The sequence below is a fragment of the Gorilla gorilla genome, chromosome 11 (genome assembly GCF_029281585.2).
Source record: "Gorilla gorilla gorilla isolate KB3781 chromosome 11, NHGRI_mGorGor1-v2.1_pri, whole genome shotgun sequence".
Taxonomy (NCBI): domain Eukaryota; kingdom Metazoa; phylum Chordata; class Mammalia; order Primates; family Hominidae; genus Gorilla; species Gorilla gorilla.
In genome coordinates, this window is record NC_073235.2 from 143,089,690 (window position 1) to 143,108,215 (window position 18,526).

Sequence of the window (18,526 nt, forward strand, 5' to 3'; positions counted from 1 at the left end):
TGTCACCAACTGGACAACTCCCCTCAAAGGGCCTTGAGCATCCCAGGACACCCTCCCCAGGAGGAGGGAAGGTTGGGAGTGTGGCGTGGACAGTGCCACCCTTCCAGGCCAGCATGGTCCAGAGGCAAACCCTTACCTGCAGAGCAGCTCAGAGGATGCCTCCAGTTGGCCTCACCCTGGAAACGGCTCTTTGCTTTGGTGACCAAGCAAGCTCTTCAGACAAGCCTGCAGAAGGGCAGTGGGAGGCGGGACAGGGCCACAGTCCGACCCCCTCAGACCTTAGGAGCCTCATCTACAGGGAAACGAAACCCTTCAACTCCAGACCTCTGGAGCTGAAGGCAACTTTAGGCCTTCCCTAAGCTTAGGGGAAGGTTTGAGGTGACCCCGGAATCTGAATGGGGAGGGGAAGAGCGTTCAGCTTCCTGGACCCCTTGAGAGGAGGAGGAGGCTCAGGGGCTCCTGCACTGTGGCTGAGGGCAGCTGCATTCTGATCTTCAGAGTCCTTGCAGGCTTCGGATTGAAGCTGGTTTTCAAATGATCAGCCAGGCAGTATGGACTGCAGGAGGAATAGGTCAAAAGCCAGCAATGGTCCAGAAGGGGAGAGGCGGAGGGAAGGGCAGGAGCCACACACGGAGCAGACAGCGCCTGGCAGGAAAGCCATGAGTTGCTGGTGCTGGGGACACCAAGGCGTGCACGTGGGTCTCTGAGCTCCAGGTGTGTGGGGTGCTTTGTCCTAACATAGCAGACAGTGCCGGAGTGCCCCCATCTGCTCCCTCTCCTCAAGGAGACCAGGCCAAGAGTCAGGGTGGGGAGGGGCAGGAAAACAGCCACAGGGAAGGCCAAACCCAGCTCAGCCCAGAGTGGAGTGTTTGGGGTCATCTCCTGCTACCAGGGTGCTCAGACTAGAGAAACAGGTGCCAGCTCTTGGAGGGGCCACAGGTGCATTCCTCTGACCCCACCTACCACACGGGTGACCCAGCCTCACTGAAAAGGCTTGCTCTCCTCTGACCTGGATAAGGGAGGCCAGCCCAGACTTCTGCTGATCAAAGGGACCCAGCAGAGCAGAGCAGGCTCCAAACAGCTTTGCCTTCAAGTTGACTGCCCCACGGCAGGGGCTTGGAGAGAGGTGGAGGGAGGTGCAGGTATGACCTCCTTTGAGAATAATGGTGCCAGGTTTTCTCAGTCCTGCAAACTCTGCTCAGCTGGCGCCCTCGTCCACCCACCCTCACTGCCCAGTGGCAGCCCCTAAGTTGGGGAAGCCAGGGCAGCCCTAGGGTTCAGACTCAAAGCCGAACTCCTGTAGATTAGGGTCCTGGCTCAGGGCTGGAAGACCTTCCAGGGTACCACTGAGTGTCCAGGCAGAGCAGGGACCAGCACCCCACCTCACAGACCCCACACGAGTACAATCCCGCAGGGTCATCTGGAGCCGAGCTCCTTCATGAGATGACAGCGGCTCCCTGAGCCAGCACTAGAATGAGAGACCGGATGAATGTTCCCCAAGTGTCACCACCAAAAGGCAGGGCAGGAAGCACAGGGTGAGCTGGAGGTGGAGTCCATGGGCCAGAGCAGGCCCTGGGGCAGATCCCCTCCCCATCGCTAAGCCCTACAGAGCTGCCCAGAGCCCCGCTTCTTTCTGGCAGGCACCCTGCTTACCATTTGCAGAAAGATCTCCAGCTCTGCAGGCAGCCTGTCCTGCCCACCCTGCTCTGCCCAGGGCTGCCAGCCACTCCTGGGGACCATGTTCTCTCCATCAGCCACATGCTGGGGTATCCACTTCCTCCTTCAGGCTGCTGCCCAAGGGGCCCCCAGACCCCCACAGAGGTGTGAGGACCCTACGTCCTCCACTATGCCCCAGGGCACCAAAACACCTCCTGGGTGCTCTAGCAGATCAGATGCCACATCCCAGCCAGCCCTAGTCCATGCCCTTGAACCCCTGCTGTCTGCAGGCACACGCGCGCACTCCTGCCTCCCACGGCCAGTAGGACAGGGCTCTCGTAGGTAGGGACGCTACAGGCAGTGACATTCACAAGAAGGCAGCCATGGATGGCAGCGACAACAATCGCTCAGTCTGTTTGGAAACTTACTTTTGGAGTCTCCGAAAGACAATCTCTGAAACCAAACAGAAAGGGAAGCTGTCCATCCGTGGCAGCGGGCAAGGGCGTGCACACTCACGAGGGTTCCACGCAGCAAAAGTAGGATAATTTCTGAGCAGACCTGCCGTCCGAACGGCTGGGAGCTGCGGGCCCCCCGGCGCTCCCTGTGTCTTCTGAGCAGAGACCAGGCTCAGCATCCCGCAGACCCCCACCCTCCCTAGGCAGAAGCAGGAGTGGTCCCTAAGCCAGCAGTACACGCCCTCCAGGACCTGGGGTCCTCCACAGAAGATGGGGGCATGGAAGGGAGGCCCCCACGCCCTGGCCCAACAGGCACTGCCTGCCTCAGCCCGTCAGACAATGCTAAGTGTCCTCTGCCCTCACCGCACCGGTGGAAGAGCAGGTCCAGGCTGCGCCACACGCCCACTCCTCTCAGGTGTTTCCTCACTTGCTCATTCATTCCTTCTTTGTGTCGCATACGTGTGCCCCCACTGTCTAGCCAGGCAAAGACACCAAAGCAGGAGGGGGTGGTCTTGGTCAGAGCCACAAGGGCCACTGTGGTGGCTAGGATTCGAGGCATCAACTATGTCCTCAAACCCACCCATGTGTCCTGTGTGGAGCGGCCCCAGGGACAGCGGTGGAAGAGGGGGCTGATCAGCCTTGCCCATCCTCCCAGAGTTCCAGTCTGGACCCTGCACCCGACTAGCACGGGCAGCCTGGCGGCTCCTGCCCTGGTGACAGCGGGCGTGTGCAGCATTGCCAGGAGGGAAGCAGGGGCAGCTGCAGCTGCTCAGGATCCTGCGGCTCCTCCCAGGTGCAAACCCGGCTTTTGCTTCCAATGCTCCCGGCGGCATGTGCATCCTCTCCAGGGAAGGTCCTGGCTACAGGTCTCCTGGTCTGCGGAATGGGAATGATTCCAGGACCTGCGATGGTGGTAAGGACTTCCTTAGGAGATGAAGCCACCCAGGGGTCACCAGGGCCAGGCAGAGGCTGCGACCATCGCGTTCTAAGCCCTGCTGTCCACACTGCCATCCAGAGGCCCAGAACTAGGCTGGAGGAAGGACTTGCCTGGAGGAATAACCCAATCTGGTCAGATTAAGAGGAGGCGTAGACAGTGACGGGGTAACTATAGAGCCTCAGGCCGGGTTAACCTCAAGTTCAGGTTCCTAGGCCCAGGCAGCCCTGCCTGATCCCGCAGTGTGTGAGACCACACAGAGAGAGCGGGATCGTGGGCCCGGGCTCCTGACCGTGCTGGATAAGGCGTGCAGGCAGCCACGCCAGGCCCAGGCAAGAAGGAGCAAGCCCGGAGCACGTACTGAACAGGGGTCTGTGAGTCACAAAATGTGACGCAGCAGAGGGTATGTGGGGGAGGGCAGGGAAATGCACACTTGGATTGGGTCCCCAAAGCCTCCCTCTCCAGCAATGACTCAGTGTCTCTGGGTGAAGGAGCAACCTTCTCTGGGAGGCAGGGCAGGAAACCCCAAGAGCCCAGGGGGAGGGCACCCCACCTTCCTGCTCCAGCCCCACACAGCGGCTGAGAGCCCCGGGCACAGGAGGGGTAGGGAATGTTGCCACCACCCCCACCACGGACCCCGCTGCAGCTTCCAGGTGACGCCACAGGCCCTGAAATCAGGACACCCTTGCTGTACATGGGGGTCATCTTGAGGTTCTCTGCCAAGGATGCTGACCTCTATGCCTGCCCCCAATTCTGCAGCTCAGGCATCTGGCTTCACCGCCAGGCCTTACCATGTGGAGAACAGGGGGCCGGGGTGGGGGGTCTGGGAGCCAAGGAAGGAGTGAAGCCCTCCAGACACCAACATCGCAGTCCTCACCCCCTCCCTACAGACCCCATCCAGGCCAACTCCCCATGTGCTGCTAAAGCCACGCGCCCTCCTACCATACAAGGTGCAGGCAGCCCTCCCGCCTTCTTCAAAGAGGTATCTGCTCCGGATCACTCCACCCTCCTCCCCCAGTGGCCTAACTAGTCGCCGGGCTCCAACCCTATCACTTCTCCAGAGGTCATCTGGCCCCACCCAGCAGCCCAAACCAGTAGACCGGCCCTGCCCCATCACTTTGGTTTCTCCAGCATCCAAAGAACGTGGACGGTCACCCCCCAAAACAGCTGTCAAGGTCCAACAATTAAGCCATCTGTTGCCGCTCCCTGGGACTGGGAGAGGTGAGGTCGAGTTTCTTGGCCAGTTTCCTGCGTGCAGCCCCCACACCACAAAAGCCCCCACTGCGAGCCGGAGCCCGGCGCGAGACGGCTGGAAGGGCGCGGGGAGGGAGCCGCTGCGGGGTGCAGGCGGGGAGAGGGGCGGCGGCTCGAGGCGCGGCCGGCGGGCGGAGGGTACGGAGGCGCCGGGAGAGCGTTCTCGGGGCGCGCTGCCAGGGTGCAGGAAGACGGAGCGCGCGGGAGGGAGCGGGGAGCGGGATGCCGATTTCGGCTGGGGGCGGGGAAGCCCCTGATTGGGGCGCGGGAGGCGTGATGTCACGTCCGGCGGGGGAAGCCCTGCCTCGCGCACCCTCCGCCCCCGTCCCCGCCCCCACAGGTGGTGCCACCGCCCTGGGCGCCGGGCGTGGGGGGCCGCCCTCGGGGACCCCGGCCGCAGCCCCGCGCTGCCCGGCTCCGCCGCCTCCCGCCGGGGATCGATAGAGTCGCGCGGCCAGGCGGGCCCTCTGGGTCCCTAAGAGCCAGAGGAGCGCCCAGTGCGCCCCGGCCCGCGCCCCCGCGCCCCGCCCCGCCCCGCTCGGTGCTCCCAGTCCCTCCCCCACCCCTGCGCTCCCACCCTGCCCCGCCCCTCTCCTCTCCCGCGGCCGCCTAGGGGCCGGGCCGGCGGCGGGGGAGGCGCCGTGCCGGGACTGCGCTAGCCCGCCGCGCTCTGGGCTGCCCGAGCGAGCGTTCGGACCTCGCATCCCGCGCGCCCCGCGCCGCCGCCGCCGCCGGCTTTTGTTGTCTCCGCCTCCTCGGCCGCCGCCGCCTCTGGACCGCGAGCCGCGCGCGCCGGGACCTTGGCTCTGCCCTTCGCGGGCGGGAACTGCGCAGGACCCGGCCAGGATCCGAGAGAGGCGCGGGCGGGTGGCCGGGGGCGCCGCCGGCCCCGCCATGGAGCTCCGGGCCCGAAGCTGGTGGCTGCTATGTGCGGCCGCAGCGCTGGTCGCCTGCGCCCGCGGGGACCCGGCCAGCAAGAGCCGGAGCTGCGGCGAGGTCCGCCAGATCTACGGAGCCAAGGGCTTCAGCCTGAGCGACGTGCCCCAGGCGGAGATCTCGGGTGAGTGAGGGCGCGGCGCCGGGAACCCGGGCCTGGCCGGGCTTTGGGCTCCGGACCCTGGTCTTCCCGACGCGGCTACTCGCCCCCGGCACGGGATCCTGCCGCCTGCGCCCCGCCGCCCGGGCCCCGAGTGGCTCCCCGCGCTGCGGCTCCTCTGCAACCCCACGGCCCTCGCCTCCAAGCCCCGCGCCGCACTCCCTCGCCAGGGTCTCCTCCGCTCCGCTCGGTCGTCCTCCACCCCTCCCCGCCCCCCGCACGCCGGCTTCTTCCCTGCAGAGCTGATCTCGCCGGGCTGCGGGCTCGGGGCGCTCCTCCCGGGCCACGGCTGGAGCTGGGCGTCTTCTGCCCGCCGCTCGGCCCAGCGCGCCTGCAGGCCGGGAGTCCCAGCCCGGGGGCCGGCTGTCGGGGCGCTGTGGGGCTCGGCGTGGCCGGGCTTTCGGGGCGCCGCTGACGGTGGCCGCGGACTGCTTCTGCTCTGTAGAGATCTCTCTGGGAGGCGTCTCCGGTCCTGCCCGGGGATTCTCGTAGGGTCTCCAGCAAAGGCAGCCTAGGTGGGTTTTATAAGCTACCTGGGGGGTAGTGCGGAGGGGTGGGGAGGGAGCTGGGTACTTATCCGCGGGCGGAACGCCGCCGCCTCGCAGAGATTCCTGTCGAAGAACTTGTACGCGCCGGCCCCCGCCTGGCGCTTGGGCAGCCTCGCGCCGCGAGTCCAGCTGCAGGTGGTCGGCGCGTTGGATCCCGCCCAGGGGCCGTGTCATTTCTTTGTAAGAACAGCGGCCCTCTTGGCGCCCCCTAAGCCCTGCAGCCGCCTGCGGCTCTGCCTCTTCCCTCCCTGTGGTCCCGGAGGAGCTTTGGGGACAGAAGTGTACGGGTGGGTGGAACGGTGGGCTCCGTGTTCTAAGGATCTCTTGGAACCCAAGCTTCACCTTTCCACGTGTGGGGACCAACCTCGGTCTGTGCCCCGTGCCAGGGACCCAGTGGGCAAGAACAAAACAGACTAGGTTTCCTGCTCTGGGGGGCTCCTCTGAAACCAGGGGAGTGGGAGTGCGGGTGGAGGGCTACTCAGATGGGGACTCAGCGCAGAAATGCCCATGGTCCTGGGGATTCTGAGCAAGAAGGATCCGTGCATCTGGGTGAGGGGGGTCTGTTGCCATGCCTTGCTGCGAGGGGCGGAGTGGTGGGAGGAGGCAGTCGGGCTCTGGACCCCTGCCCCTCCAGGAGGAACAGAACCCACAGACAGCCCCTTGCCCTTAGTGGATCTCCCGATGCCCCCAGCCTGAGGTTCTTGTAAGGGCCCCCTGACCGCCCCCCCCAGGAGGAACAGAACCCGCAGACAGTCCCTTGGCGGATCTCCCGATGCCCTCCCCACCAGCCTGAGGTTCTTGCAAGGACCCCTCCAAAGTCCCCGGGACAGGCCTTCCTGTCATTTCCAGGCTGCCTCCCGCACCCCACTGGGCTCTGTCTGTCCCAGGTAGGGGGCACACCTGGATGCCAGGCAGCACAAGGCCCTGGGCACAGTTGGGTTCGTTCTCTGCCCCTCTACTCACACATAAAGAGGCATCCCTGGCCTTCCTGGTGAATCCCTCCCCAGGCACCAGGGTAGCAGAGTGGCTGAGTGGCTGCCCCTCCCAGCGCAGAGTCCTGAACCCTGCTCCTTTGGAAACCATTAGCCCCCAGCCCTTCTTAGCACCTCCATGTCCTCTGGGCAGTTGCATCCTTAGGAGCCAACCTAACCTTCCTTGCATCCACAGGCCACTGTTGCCAGTTAGAGAGACAGAGTGGCAGAGTTTGGCCATCTCCCAAGGGTGAGAAGAGAGGGCAGGACAAGATGGAGAAGTTGACATGGGGCTGGGCCAGAGAGTGTGGGTCTTGCTGCTCTTGGGTTGGGGAATGCGGTGGGTTAGGGACCCAGGACAGGCAGATTGTGTTGGTTTCTCTGTGTCTGATGGGGCAGGGGATGCTGTCCACCCCGCGTGGGGAGTATGAACGCCCTGCAGCTGTCTAACCACGGTGCCAGCCGTGGGCCAGTGCCTGCTGCCAGGGCTCGGGGTGCCACCCTTCTCCAGACTTGCAAGGCCAGGACTGCACTGGGCAGGATTACTGCCTCTCCAGTCGGTGCCCCTCCGACAGGAGCCTCTCTCCCTGGACCCCCTATGGCTGCAGAAATGGGGAGTAACCTTCGGGACCCAGGGTACAGAAGACAGTGTGGGAGCCACGTGGGCTGAGGGAAACAGGGTGACTCCCTCGGGTCGCAGCAGTCCTGGGGCAGCCAAGCCCAGTGTCCCCTCCTGCTTTGTCGGCTGGGCCTGGGCTCCGCGGAACGGGCGCCCTCTGGTGGCTCCTGGGCGGCAGATCCTCCCAGGAGCCCTGGACCCTCTGTGGCCTAGTGGGCACCATTCTCAGTCCCCTCTCTCCTGCATCCAGACTTCTCCAGGGGGACCTCCTCAGAGGGGATGCGAACCCCCTGGGGTTGGGCACCTCGCTGGCCCGGAGCAGGTGGGGTAGAGATCTGATACTTCCTCGTGGGAAGGAGAGCAGTTGGCCCTGGGTGTGTGGCAGGCCTTCCCAGCCTCTGCCCCAGGGACCAGAAACGGCAGTGGGTGACAGGAGACTTAGCTCATGAAAGAGGGCAGTGTCGGGACATATTGGGCTCCCTTTTGAGACTTCCTTTGTCCTCTGGACAGCCAGGCCAGGCTGCAGTGACAGCAGTGGTCATCCCATTTTATGGGCAAGGAAGCAGGCCTGGGTGCCACCAGCTGGACGGTGGCACTGCAGCAGGGCACCCGGCCACCCTCCCTTTATGCCAGGGCACGGCACAGAAGGCAAGGGCGGAGCCGAGTGGCACCCCGGGTGCCCCTGCACTGCCAGGAGCCCTCATGCTGAATCACTGCCCGCGTGCCAGCAGGCCTCCTGCTTTTGCTTGCAAGGTTGTGTCTGGGCATAGGTGTTTCCAGAGCACCTGTCTGGCCTCCTGATGTCTGATGTGATGTGATGTGTGTCTGTCTGCTCCTTTGCTGGGGTCTCAGCGCCCCACCTTGGCACCTGAGCTCCCTGGTCGCTGGGACCACCTCTATCTGTTTCCCTGTTGTAGCCACAGAACCCGGCTGGCTCCCGGCCCAGGATAGCTTCTCGGAGGACACCCCCAGGCCTTCCTGGCTTTATACCTGGCTGTGCTGGGTGGGGAGCGGGACATGGAGGGTAGAGGAGGGTCTCCTTGGAGCAGACACCCCTGTTCTCAGGGTCTCCCAGCCTGAGGCAGAGGAGGGGCCCTAAGGTCTAGTTTTGGGGGCGGAAGTCAGAGTGGGGTGTGGGACTGTCTGTGGCACAGAAACTGCCCAGCCGCTCCTGTGCCCCGGAGTGGCAGCCCGCCTACCAGCTGGAGCGGGCACCAGCGTGCCCTGGAGCCTGTACCAAGTACCCACTCGTTGGGCCCCTCGAAAGGAATCTTTTCTTCTCTGTGCCACTTTTGGCTGCCTGGGCGGTTGGCACACAGACTCTGGGGAGCCATCCTCGGAGGGCCTGGACCTCTCCTTCCCACATCCCTGGAAGGGTGTTCCCGGCTGGGCCCAGGAGAGCCCACCAGCATCTGCTTCTCAGTCCTATCAGCGGGCCTCTCGGAGGCTGCCTGGCACACAGCCCCTCACCAGACCAGACAGTTCCCTGTGCCCTGTCCTGTCCAGGTGGCTCAGCGTGGTTCCCAGGTGGTCCTCAGCCTTTGCTGTGCCACCGCTCTTCCCTCCATGAGAGGAGCTGGGATTTCATCATCCCCAGCGTGAGGACCGAGCGGAGCCCAGGGGAGCCCTGATCCGACAGGGCCACCTGCGTCATGCAATGGCCTGGGTCCCTGCTGGACCGCCAAGCCTCCCATGCCAGGCAGGCCACTGGGCTCCTCAGGCACAGATGCCCCCACCTCCATCCCATCCCCGGTGTCCCTGGGCCTTTTCACAGGAGAGAAAGGGAATAATCGTGACCTCCTGTGAAGGTGGCCAGGAGGGAGAAGGTGCTGGGGCTGGTGCTGGGGCTGTGCACCTCGTGGGCAGCCTCGGGCTGTGTCCCCCTTCTCCCCGGACACCCTCTGCAAAGGCCCACACACACCCCTCTCAGTTAATGGCATCCGGTACCCTAAGAGCACTCGTGAACCCGGCTTGTGGAGCATTTCCCATGACTGTCTGGTTAACACATCAGACGGAAGGGATCTTTGTAGACCCGTTTTACAAATGAGTAAACCAAGGCCTGGTGAAGCCCTCCTCTTAGGGCCAGATCTGGCTACAGCATTGACCACTGCCCAGTAAAGCCAGGCCAGGCTGCCTGTCCCAGGCTCCGCACTTCTGGAAGGCTCATGCTTTCCCCAGCCCGCTCTCCTGTCCTGGGCCTGGGCTCCAACTCTTAGGCACCTCGTGCTTTCCCCAGCCCGCTCTCCTGTCCTGGGCCTGGGCTCCAACTCTTAGGCGCCTCGTGCTTTCCCCAGCCCGCTCTCCTGTCCTGGGCCTGGCCTCCATCTCTTAGGCGCATTTAGAACGTTTAACCGGGACTCCTCCTGGCCTCCCTGCCTCCAGTCTTGCCCAGCTCCTCCTGGCCTCCCTGCCTCCAGTCTTGCCCAGCTCCTCCTGGCCTCCCTGCCTCCAGTCTTGCCCAGCTCCTCCTGGCCTCCCTGCCTCCAGTCTTGCCCAGCTCCTCCTGGCCGTGCTGCCCAGAGAGTCGTACTTCCACACAGCTGGGCCTCACCCTCCGGCCTGGCTCCACTCCCTGTGGGGGGAGGGCTGCCACTCCAGCCTGCTAGGAGGGCTGTTCCCAGCATGTGCCGCGAAGCCCTGCATGTCCCCAACAGGGCAGACCAGCCACCCACACTGGGCCAAGTGCCCCAGGATTAGTGGACAGGTACCCTATTCAGGTGCCCACAGGTGCCAAGCCAGGGAGATAAGGCAGGCCAGTCTATTGGGGCTTGTACCTTCACACCAGCAATCTCTAGGGACAGTGTGAGCCTGTGGTTAACGCGCCTTCCCAGGTACCGAGGACGCCTCCCTGCGGCAGGACTGGGGGCATACCTACCTGGTGGCCGAACCGCAGGGCTGCGCATCAGACCCCGGAGGAGAGCCTAGTGGGTGTCTGAGCATGTCCATGTCTGTTCTGCGGCATCCACTGCATGGCACAGGTGTCAGCCATGGGCTGGCACTAGACAGGAGACGAGCCAGGGGAGGGGCTCACCCGAAGCCACGCGGGTCAGGTCTGGCCTGGGGCCCCACATCTGCCGTGCCCGGGCCAGTGAGAGGCTGGACACCTTTTCTTAAGCCAGACCGTCCTCACAGGGCCTGGTTCAGTTATTTCAGATCAAGACTGGACCCCTGGTGGAGGCTGGGGTGGGCACTCCTACATGCGGGGCCTCTGCCCAGCCCTGGCCCTGTCCAAGTGTCGACGTGCCCAGAGCCCTGAGCCGGCCTGGATCTTGCCAGTCGCCAGCACAGCCCTGTGGGGCCCGGGATCTTGCCCACTTTATGTGGGGGCTCCAAACAGGAGCCGCCTGCCCGGAGCCTGGGCTCCTCGCTGCCGTGCCTGTGGCGGCTTTTCTTTGTCTGGGAACAGGCCTGGGCAGGTGCCCTGAGCCGCTTGAAGTCTCCTGACGGGGTGGGGGGTGCAGTGTAGGGTGTTGAGGCATGGGCCAGGGAAGCGGGCGGTTCTCCCTCCACCTCCAGGCCCCACACCCAGGCGGGAGCACGCAGCAGCCAGGTGTGGGGTGAGGGCTATGCTGAGGAGCAGGGCCCAGAGCTGCAGCCTCCTTGGCTGCTCTTGGCCCGCCGTGGGTGGCGGGGAAGTACAGGTGTGAGGGGCACACCCCACTGCCCCAGGCTCGGTAGCAGTCTGGAATCCGGGTGGGTTTAGGAGCCCCTGAGAGGGCCAGGCCAGCCTCACACCATCCCCTCTCCTGCCTGTGGCCTCAGCTCCATCTCCCGCCAGCTCCTGCTGACCCACCTTTCTGGCACACCTGTCCCCTCCCTCCGCGGCGTCCTCCCCTTGCCCACACACAGCTCCCGCCTCCTCCGGCCTTTTCCCACAGCTTGACTTCCCGGGCATCGGCCAACACGTACCCTCCCTGTTGCCGGGGCCCCCGCCTGGGCAGGCCTGAGCTCCACGCAGGGTGGGGAAGGCCCCGAGTCCCTCCCGGTACCGGGTGGGGCTGGGTGCCGGGGTTAGGAGCACAGGTGTTTCCAGGGCTGTCGGAACAGTGCCACAGGCTGAGCAGCTGCAGCTGCAGACATGGGTCGTCTGTGGTTCTAGAGCCTGGAAGCCTGAGATCAAGTGTGCATCCACCAGGCTGGCCCCTTCTGAGGCGTGAGGAAGTCTGCTCCACGCTGCCGGCTTCCGGGTGTTCCTTGGCTGGTAAATCCCACCTTGGTCTCCACAGGCCGCTCTCCCCGTGTGCGCTTCTGTCTCCGAATTCCCCCTCTTCACAAGGATACGACTCTAATTGAGTCAGGGCCCACCGGTGACACCTCTTCTTAACGAGAGGTGTCACACAGACTCCACACCCAGAGTCACATCCTGAGGAATCGGGGTTAGGCCTCGGCCATGTGGGTTTTGGGGGTACAGTTTAGCCTGTAGTGGGGAGCTAGCCCAGCCCGGCACACCTACATCTTCCCATCAGGCGGCAAAGCCCCCGAGGCTCTGGGTGTGTTGTGATTGTGGCCTCCTGAGCACTGGGCTGTGTTTCTGTAATGGGCTTAGAGCTGAGCACAGATGCGCCCGAGTCCCTGGTGACAGTGTGAGGGAGTGACCACGCCCCAGCCTGCCGCTCACCCCCGCCCACCTGAGGCGCTCTCCAGGCACAGCCTGGTCCCCACAAGACTGGGAGGCCTCAGCGTCAGGCCCTGCACGGCTACTGGGTCCTTGGCCAGCCCCTCCTGCCGTGGGCCTCCGCTTTTCCCTCAGGTCCGGGTGGCAGGGCCGGGCCACTCAGGTGAAGTTCCAGGTCTAGTGGTACAGCAGTGGCTGAGGATGCCGCCACCTGTGCCGTCACAGAACCGGGGTGGGGGGCAGTGGCCAGGCTGGCCTGAAAACCTTCTCCAGGTTGCGTTGGGGGAGCCCAGGCTGGGAGAGTCGTGGTTCAGTGGTGTGAGTGTGCCTTGGACAGGCCCCAGTCTCCCACTTGTCAGGGGGCAGAGCCCTTCAGGTGGACTTTGGGCGGAGAGGCAGTGGGACTGCAGGGCGAGGGTTTGGAGATGTAGAGATGAGGGAGGCCTGGGGGCCAGGAGGCTGCACCACTGCTGTCTCCTGAGGTGGTGGCTGGCCAAGGAGGCCCGCTGCTCTCTTGTGCTGAGTGCCCCTTGGGTCCTGGAGGCTTGGCAGGGTGACAGGGCAGCCACCCAGGGGCTCCACCCGTCCTGCTCCTTCAGGAGGAGGAGACCTCCCAGGGCTCTGGTGGGGAGGAGGGCCAGCCACAGAGCCACTGCAAATCATCCCTGAGGCCAGGCGACTCGGAAACAGAAACCCTGAGCCCAGCACAGGGCAGTGGGAGGTGAGGCCCAGCGGCATCTGTGAACTAGGCCTCCCGGTGGGCTCTCGGGGTCTTTGATGGGGCGCAGCTGGTAGACAGGGAGAGAAGGGGACTGGGGCTGGAGCAGGGCAGTGAGGAGGACCCTGGGGTCCCTCCTTCCCCAGGCCCTCCCTCCCCTGGTCCTCTCCCACCTTTGAGGTGCCCCAGGAGTTCCCAGAGTCGGCAGCACCAGGGGCTGTCTACCGGGTGGGCTGAATACCACTTAGTTTGCAGATGGGAAAGCTGAGTCCCAGAGAGGGGTTCCCAGGGCTCAGAGCTGAGAGGCCTCGCCACCCGGGGCCAAGCCCCACACTTGCTTGCCGAGTGACTCACTGCTGCTCTGGGCCTGGCTAGCAGGGGTGAGGCTGGGTCAGAGGATGGGGAGCTGGGCCAAGGCCACAGACCACCCAGCAGGTGCAGGCATCCAGAGGCCTGAGGGGCACCGGGAGCGCACAGGAGGGGAGGCTGTGAACACGGCCCGGCTTCTTTGCAGCCCCGTGTCGGGGCCGTGTGAGGACACACACCGCAGGAGGGCCTGGCCAGCCTCAGCCCAGCCCAGCCGCCACGCCCGGTGGGTCTCCTGAGGTCAGAGCCAACCCCACAGTGGGCACCACATGCCCACCTGCTGTCCTGGCTCCTCCTGAGGGACAAGGGTGAGCTGGGCGGGCCAGGAAGTACAACGCTGCTAGGCTTCTGCTCCCACCCCACAGAAGTTCAGGTTCTACTGAGAAACTTGGCTGGGGCTTCCGGGGACTCCCAAATCCAGCCGCCCAGGACCCTGCGGCACTGTCCATCCTGAGCCCCGTCCTCGCCCGCTGGTCCATCCTGGGGTGATGGATCTGGCTGCAGTGACCCCGACGCTCTGAGGCCCAGAACAGCGCGTCTCCCTCCTGGGAACAGCCAAGTCTTAGGCCCATGCAGCAGCGACCAGATCCCTAGCCTCCCCGGCAGGGGTGTTTCCTGGGTGCGCCATCAGCAGTGGAACCTGTAGGGAAGTCTGTGGCCTGTGCACACCTTCAGACGATTTTCCCAAACACCGAGGACAGCTGTCCAGTGCGTCACAGAGCTGTGGCCTATGGGTGATCGTCTCAGCCTGTCCCTGCATCTGGTGCAGCCTCAGTGCCCACTGTGGACCCCGCAGCCCACCCCTGTGTCTGGTGCATCCTTGGTGACTGGAGCCCCCTGTGGCCTCCGCAGCCCACCCCTGTGTCTGGTGCATCCTTGGTGACTGGGGCTCCCTGTGGCTGTCTCATCCCATCCCTGTGGTAACCCATGTGTGACGTCCAAGTGTCTCCTCAAGAACCGGGGCCAGGAGGCCCATCCTTGGCTCTGGAGACTGCAGGGAGAGCATCCCACCCACCTGTGACCATCTACCAGGCCCTGGGGACAAAGCTGATGCCACCTGCCACCAGGGTTGGCTCAGGCGTTTACATGCATCTCCAGTTGTCATGGAGCTTGGGACACACTGGACCCAAGGAGGTATTTTAAAAGGACAAGCCTCTCACATAATCCAGCCCCACCGTTCCTGAACGCGATGCCCCCTCCCCGAGCCTGGCGGGGGGCTGCACACAGAACACTCCTCAGCATCTTCAGTCTCCCTTCTGTGGCCTCACACCCAGGATGGTAGGTGTTAGAACAGGTGCCTCCCTGTTCTGTGTGCGTAGCCTCATCCTGTGGGCAATTTGGGGTGAGGGGTGGCTGCAGGTCAGACAGATACCTGGGGAAGGTCCCCTGGGATAGGGTGGCTCCCAACCGGGAGCAGTTGCCCTGGGCACTTGTGACATCCCAGTGACTGAGGAGTGGGGGTGCTCTGGTGTTTAGTGGGTGGGGCCAGGGAGCCCAGTAATCCTGCGAGATGGAGGTGCCCTTCCACAAACGCCAGTAGCACCCCCAAGAGAAACACTTGAACTGAAGCTACAGGCAGAACCACGCCAGGGGAAGAGGGAGCTCAGGGGAGGGGGCACCACTCAGCGCCAGGTGCTGGGATGGGAGGATGGGCAGACTGTGGTGGCCAAACACCAGCATGCAGGAGGGTTGTTCTAGATGCACCCATCCTTCTGCGGGTGCACGGATGAGGTTCTGGATGTAATTCAGGGGGTTCATGAACTTGGCTGAGAAAGAGATTACATCTCCATCGTTGCTAACCTCTAACCAGAATTTAGCATTTTTTCTTACTCGGAACGATGGTGTTCCGGGACCTGGGGCTTGGTCGCCAGTAGACATCGCCGCTGTTTATGCCCCTCCACATTCGTAGCAGACAGCTTGGAAAACGGCGTCCTCTCACTGTGACTTTGAATTCTAGTCAGTATTAGGCCCGCTGCGGCTCCTGTAAAACTGCTTCCCGGGGAAGCACGTGCGTTGCCACCTCACAATTCGTTGTATCACATTCTGGTAACTGCTGTGTGATGAGTGCTTCCTCCATGGTCCTCTGTGTAGTTGTATGCTTCAGAAACAAGCATCGTCCTGAGAAAGCGTCTGCGGCTTCACCGATGGGCAAGGGGGCCCACGGCACAGAGAAAGTCAGGCTGACCCGAGCAGCAAGTCGCCCTCGCAGCAGAGAAGGAGAGGCTTGAGGCCCAGTGTGTCTGCGCCCAGGAGGGCCCACTGTGGCCTAGGGTCCGAAACGGGGGAACGTGGTGGGGAGTCCCCAGGCACCTTGGGCGGAGCAAGGAGCAGGGCCATCTGCCTGCCGTGCGAGTGAGGGGGACACATCCCAGGTCCTCTGCATCACTGGAGGCTCCGTGAGCCCCTACTGGGTGCTGGGTGCTGTTCTGGGTGCTGAAACGCAGCTGCAGACAGAGCCCTTGCTCTCTGGACGCAGTTAGCGCAGAGATAGGGCACATATGAGAGGGTCCACACAAGCTGTGCCTGTGCTTGGCCACCATGAGTGTGTAGCTTGTGTGAGTTACAGGTAAAGGGGTGTGACGTGCAGGAATCCAGGCATCTGCGTGTGAGGTTCGCAACCACTCACCCATTTGTGTCATGTGAACCCTGAGGGCCGAACCCTAAAGACCCCTCCCTGGCTGGGGACTGGCCCAGGGCTCCCAAATGCAGTTTGGCCCCTCTCTTGCCATGGCCATCTCTTGTCCTGTCCTCGGCCTCCCATGCTGCCTTACAGGACCCTCAACTGGGGCTGGCCACCTGGGGCTCCTCCCCAACCCAAGGAGCCTGGAGCATCTGGGTCCTGGAGCACTGGGGGCCAGCTCATTGAGAGGACCAGAGAGGAGACTTGGGGAGCAGACAGGAAGGGCTGGGTTCTTCCAGCCCACATATTCTGCCCGCAGAGGACGGAGAGGGGACCAGGGTGGGCAGCCCCTGGGCAGTGTGGAGAGACCTGCCTGAGGGGAGCAGTGGAGCTGCACGGCTGGCATCAGAATCCGGGGTGGACTGGTGCCCCGAGCCCGAGCATCTCATCCATGGGGGGATAAGGGGCGTCCATCCACAGCCCTGTTGGGAGCCCAGCCTGGCATGGCCGAACCCCTGGCATCTGGTACCCAGGGATGCCCAGAAGGGGTGGGCTTCACCCTGTTTCTGAGTAGCAAAGGCAGTGAGTGGGCCAGGCAGAGACGGGGCTGGGGACTTGGTAGGCAGGGTCTGAGGGCATTAAGGCTGGACCCCAGAGCCAGGAGGGGCGTGACCAGAGGTCTGTTTGAGTCGAAATTGAGGTGTCGTAGATGACCCCCATGTTCGTTCCTCCCTCAAGTAGAGATCCCTCGAGCTGTGCCCCGACACAGAGGCTGTTCTGGGTACTGGGACACAGCAAAGTCCCTGTACTCCCTCCGGGGCCTCTGTGTGGTTGGGGCGACATTGACAGTCATTTCGGAAGGTCAGGAAGGCTCAGCGCCGTGAGGAGGGTGTGGCAGGGCTGCTCTGAGGCCGCTGTGGAGCCGGCGGATGGAGGGGGAGGGCACGTAGGTGTGCACACACTGCCTGCGCCCCTGTCCCCATGGACCTCAGGTTCCCAGGGAGGCGGCCTGCCGGGCCTCTGGGGAAAGCCACACCCTTGGCCAAGGGCTGGCTCTCTTGAAGATCATGGCCGTTCCTGGTGGCCGTCGTCTTAGCAAAGGGGCGGGTCCTGAGAGAAGCCAAAGCCAACCTGCTGGGGGTCAAAGGGGGTCAAGGGCCGGCTCCACACCGGCTGTGTGCCCCTGGCCCTGCCCACAGTCGCTGTGTACCCTGGCAGAAGGCTGGCCCGCCCTCTGCCCAGCGTGTGTCATGTCAGGGAGGCCTATTCTTTCTCTAAGTCCCATCTTCCAGAAGGTGGGCTGTGGATGAGGGCACTCCATGGGGAGGGAGGAAGGCCAGGCTGGGGAGCCACATCTGCCTGGACAGGAGGCCCCGTCATCGTCATCGGCGCAGCTGCTTCCTGGGTGTCACCCTGAGCGCTCACAGCACGCAGTGTCGGCGCTCCCATTCGCTGGCTCTGGGTGTGAGAAGTTGGAAATGGCAAGAAGAGTTGCTGCCAGGCCATTCTGGGTGGAACACACAGTGTCCCCAGGGCACAGTGACAGTGGAACGGCCGGAGGCGCTCTGGAGCCCGCCTTGAGGGTGGCAGCTGGTTTTCAGGAAGAGAGTGAAGGGTGGAGAGTTCGGGAGGCACCGCAGGCCCTGTGGAGAGGCAGGAAGGGCAGGAGATGCTGGCCCCAGGTCTGGACAGCTGCCCTCATAGGGGCCTCTCCCTTCCCCTACAGGATGGGGCTGGTTCCTTCCCCCAGGCTGTCTGCCTCCTGGATCTCATGTGCCCGCCCCAGGCAGTGTCCCCAGCCTCTGCCCAGAGCCATCTCATGGGATCCTGGCATCCCTCTGCCTGCCAGGCAGTCCGGGTATAGATAGTCCCTGCCAGGCAGTCCGGGTGTAGATAGTCCCTGCCAGGCAGTCCGGGTGTAGATAGTCCCTGCCAGGCAGTCCGGGTGTAGATAGTCCCTGCCAGGCAGTCCGGGTGTAGACGGGGTGGAGTCAGGACTCCAGGTGCCTGGGGGTGGAACTCTGAGCCTCCGGCTCTCCTCCGGCAGGTGGCTCCGGGAAATGGGTGGGAGTCACGGAGGCGGGGGGCCCACATTCCCACCTGCTCCAGGACCCGCAGGGCCCACAGGAGGTCGGGGCTCACCTTTGGGGAGGCGATCAGGCAGGCACATGACAGGGCCACCTGCTCAGAGTCTCCCTGGGCTGGGAGCCCTGGGCGTTCTCGGTGGTGGGCTGTGTGACCAGCAGCGTGGCCGGCAGGTATCCCTCCCTGGACGTGGCCTTGCAGACGCCAGCCCAGCAGCCTGAGGCCCAGCTAGGTTTCAGCAGCACCTGGCCAGCGATGGGATACTCAGGCCAGCGAGGGTGGCCAGGCCTGACCCTAGTTTTGCAAGAGTGGCCTAATCTCCATATCTGGGCTCGGGGTGCCCAGGTGTCAAGCCTGGGCTTCTCATTTCCTCCCCTTCAGTGAGGACAGGGGGACACTCAGGCCAGTGGAAGGAGATCTGCCTTAGGTAGAAGTCTGAGACCTGGGGGGAAGCCACCTAACCTCCGTGAGCCTCAGTCTTCCCATCTGTAAGCTGGGGGTGGTCCTGTCTGCCTGTTAATTGAGATAGTGCTGATTTCAGGAGAGACCCATTGCTCTCCAAGGAGGCTGGGGACAGTTCAGAGTTGAA

At 63.8% G+C, this 18,526-nt stretch overlaps 1 protein-coding gene across 1 annotated transcript in view; it reads left to right on the forward strand.

The window, feature by feature from the left end:
• The first annotated feature begins 4,640 nt into the window (after positions 1–4,640).
• The window catches only part of GPC1 (glypican 1), a 32,753-nt gene continuing 18,867 nt past the window's right edge, over positions 4,641–18,526 (forward strand). Inside the window, exon 1 of the mRNA XM_031008619.3 lies at positions 4,641–5,359. Within this exon, the coding sequence (XP_030864479.2) occupies positions 5,194–5,359 (166 nt within the window). The 5' untranslated portion in view covers positions 4,641–5,193. The remainder of the gene's footprint in view (positions 5,360–18,526) is intronic.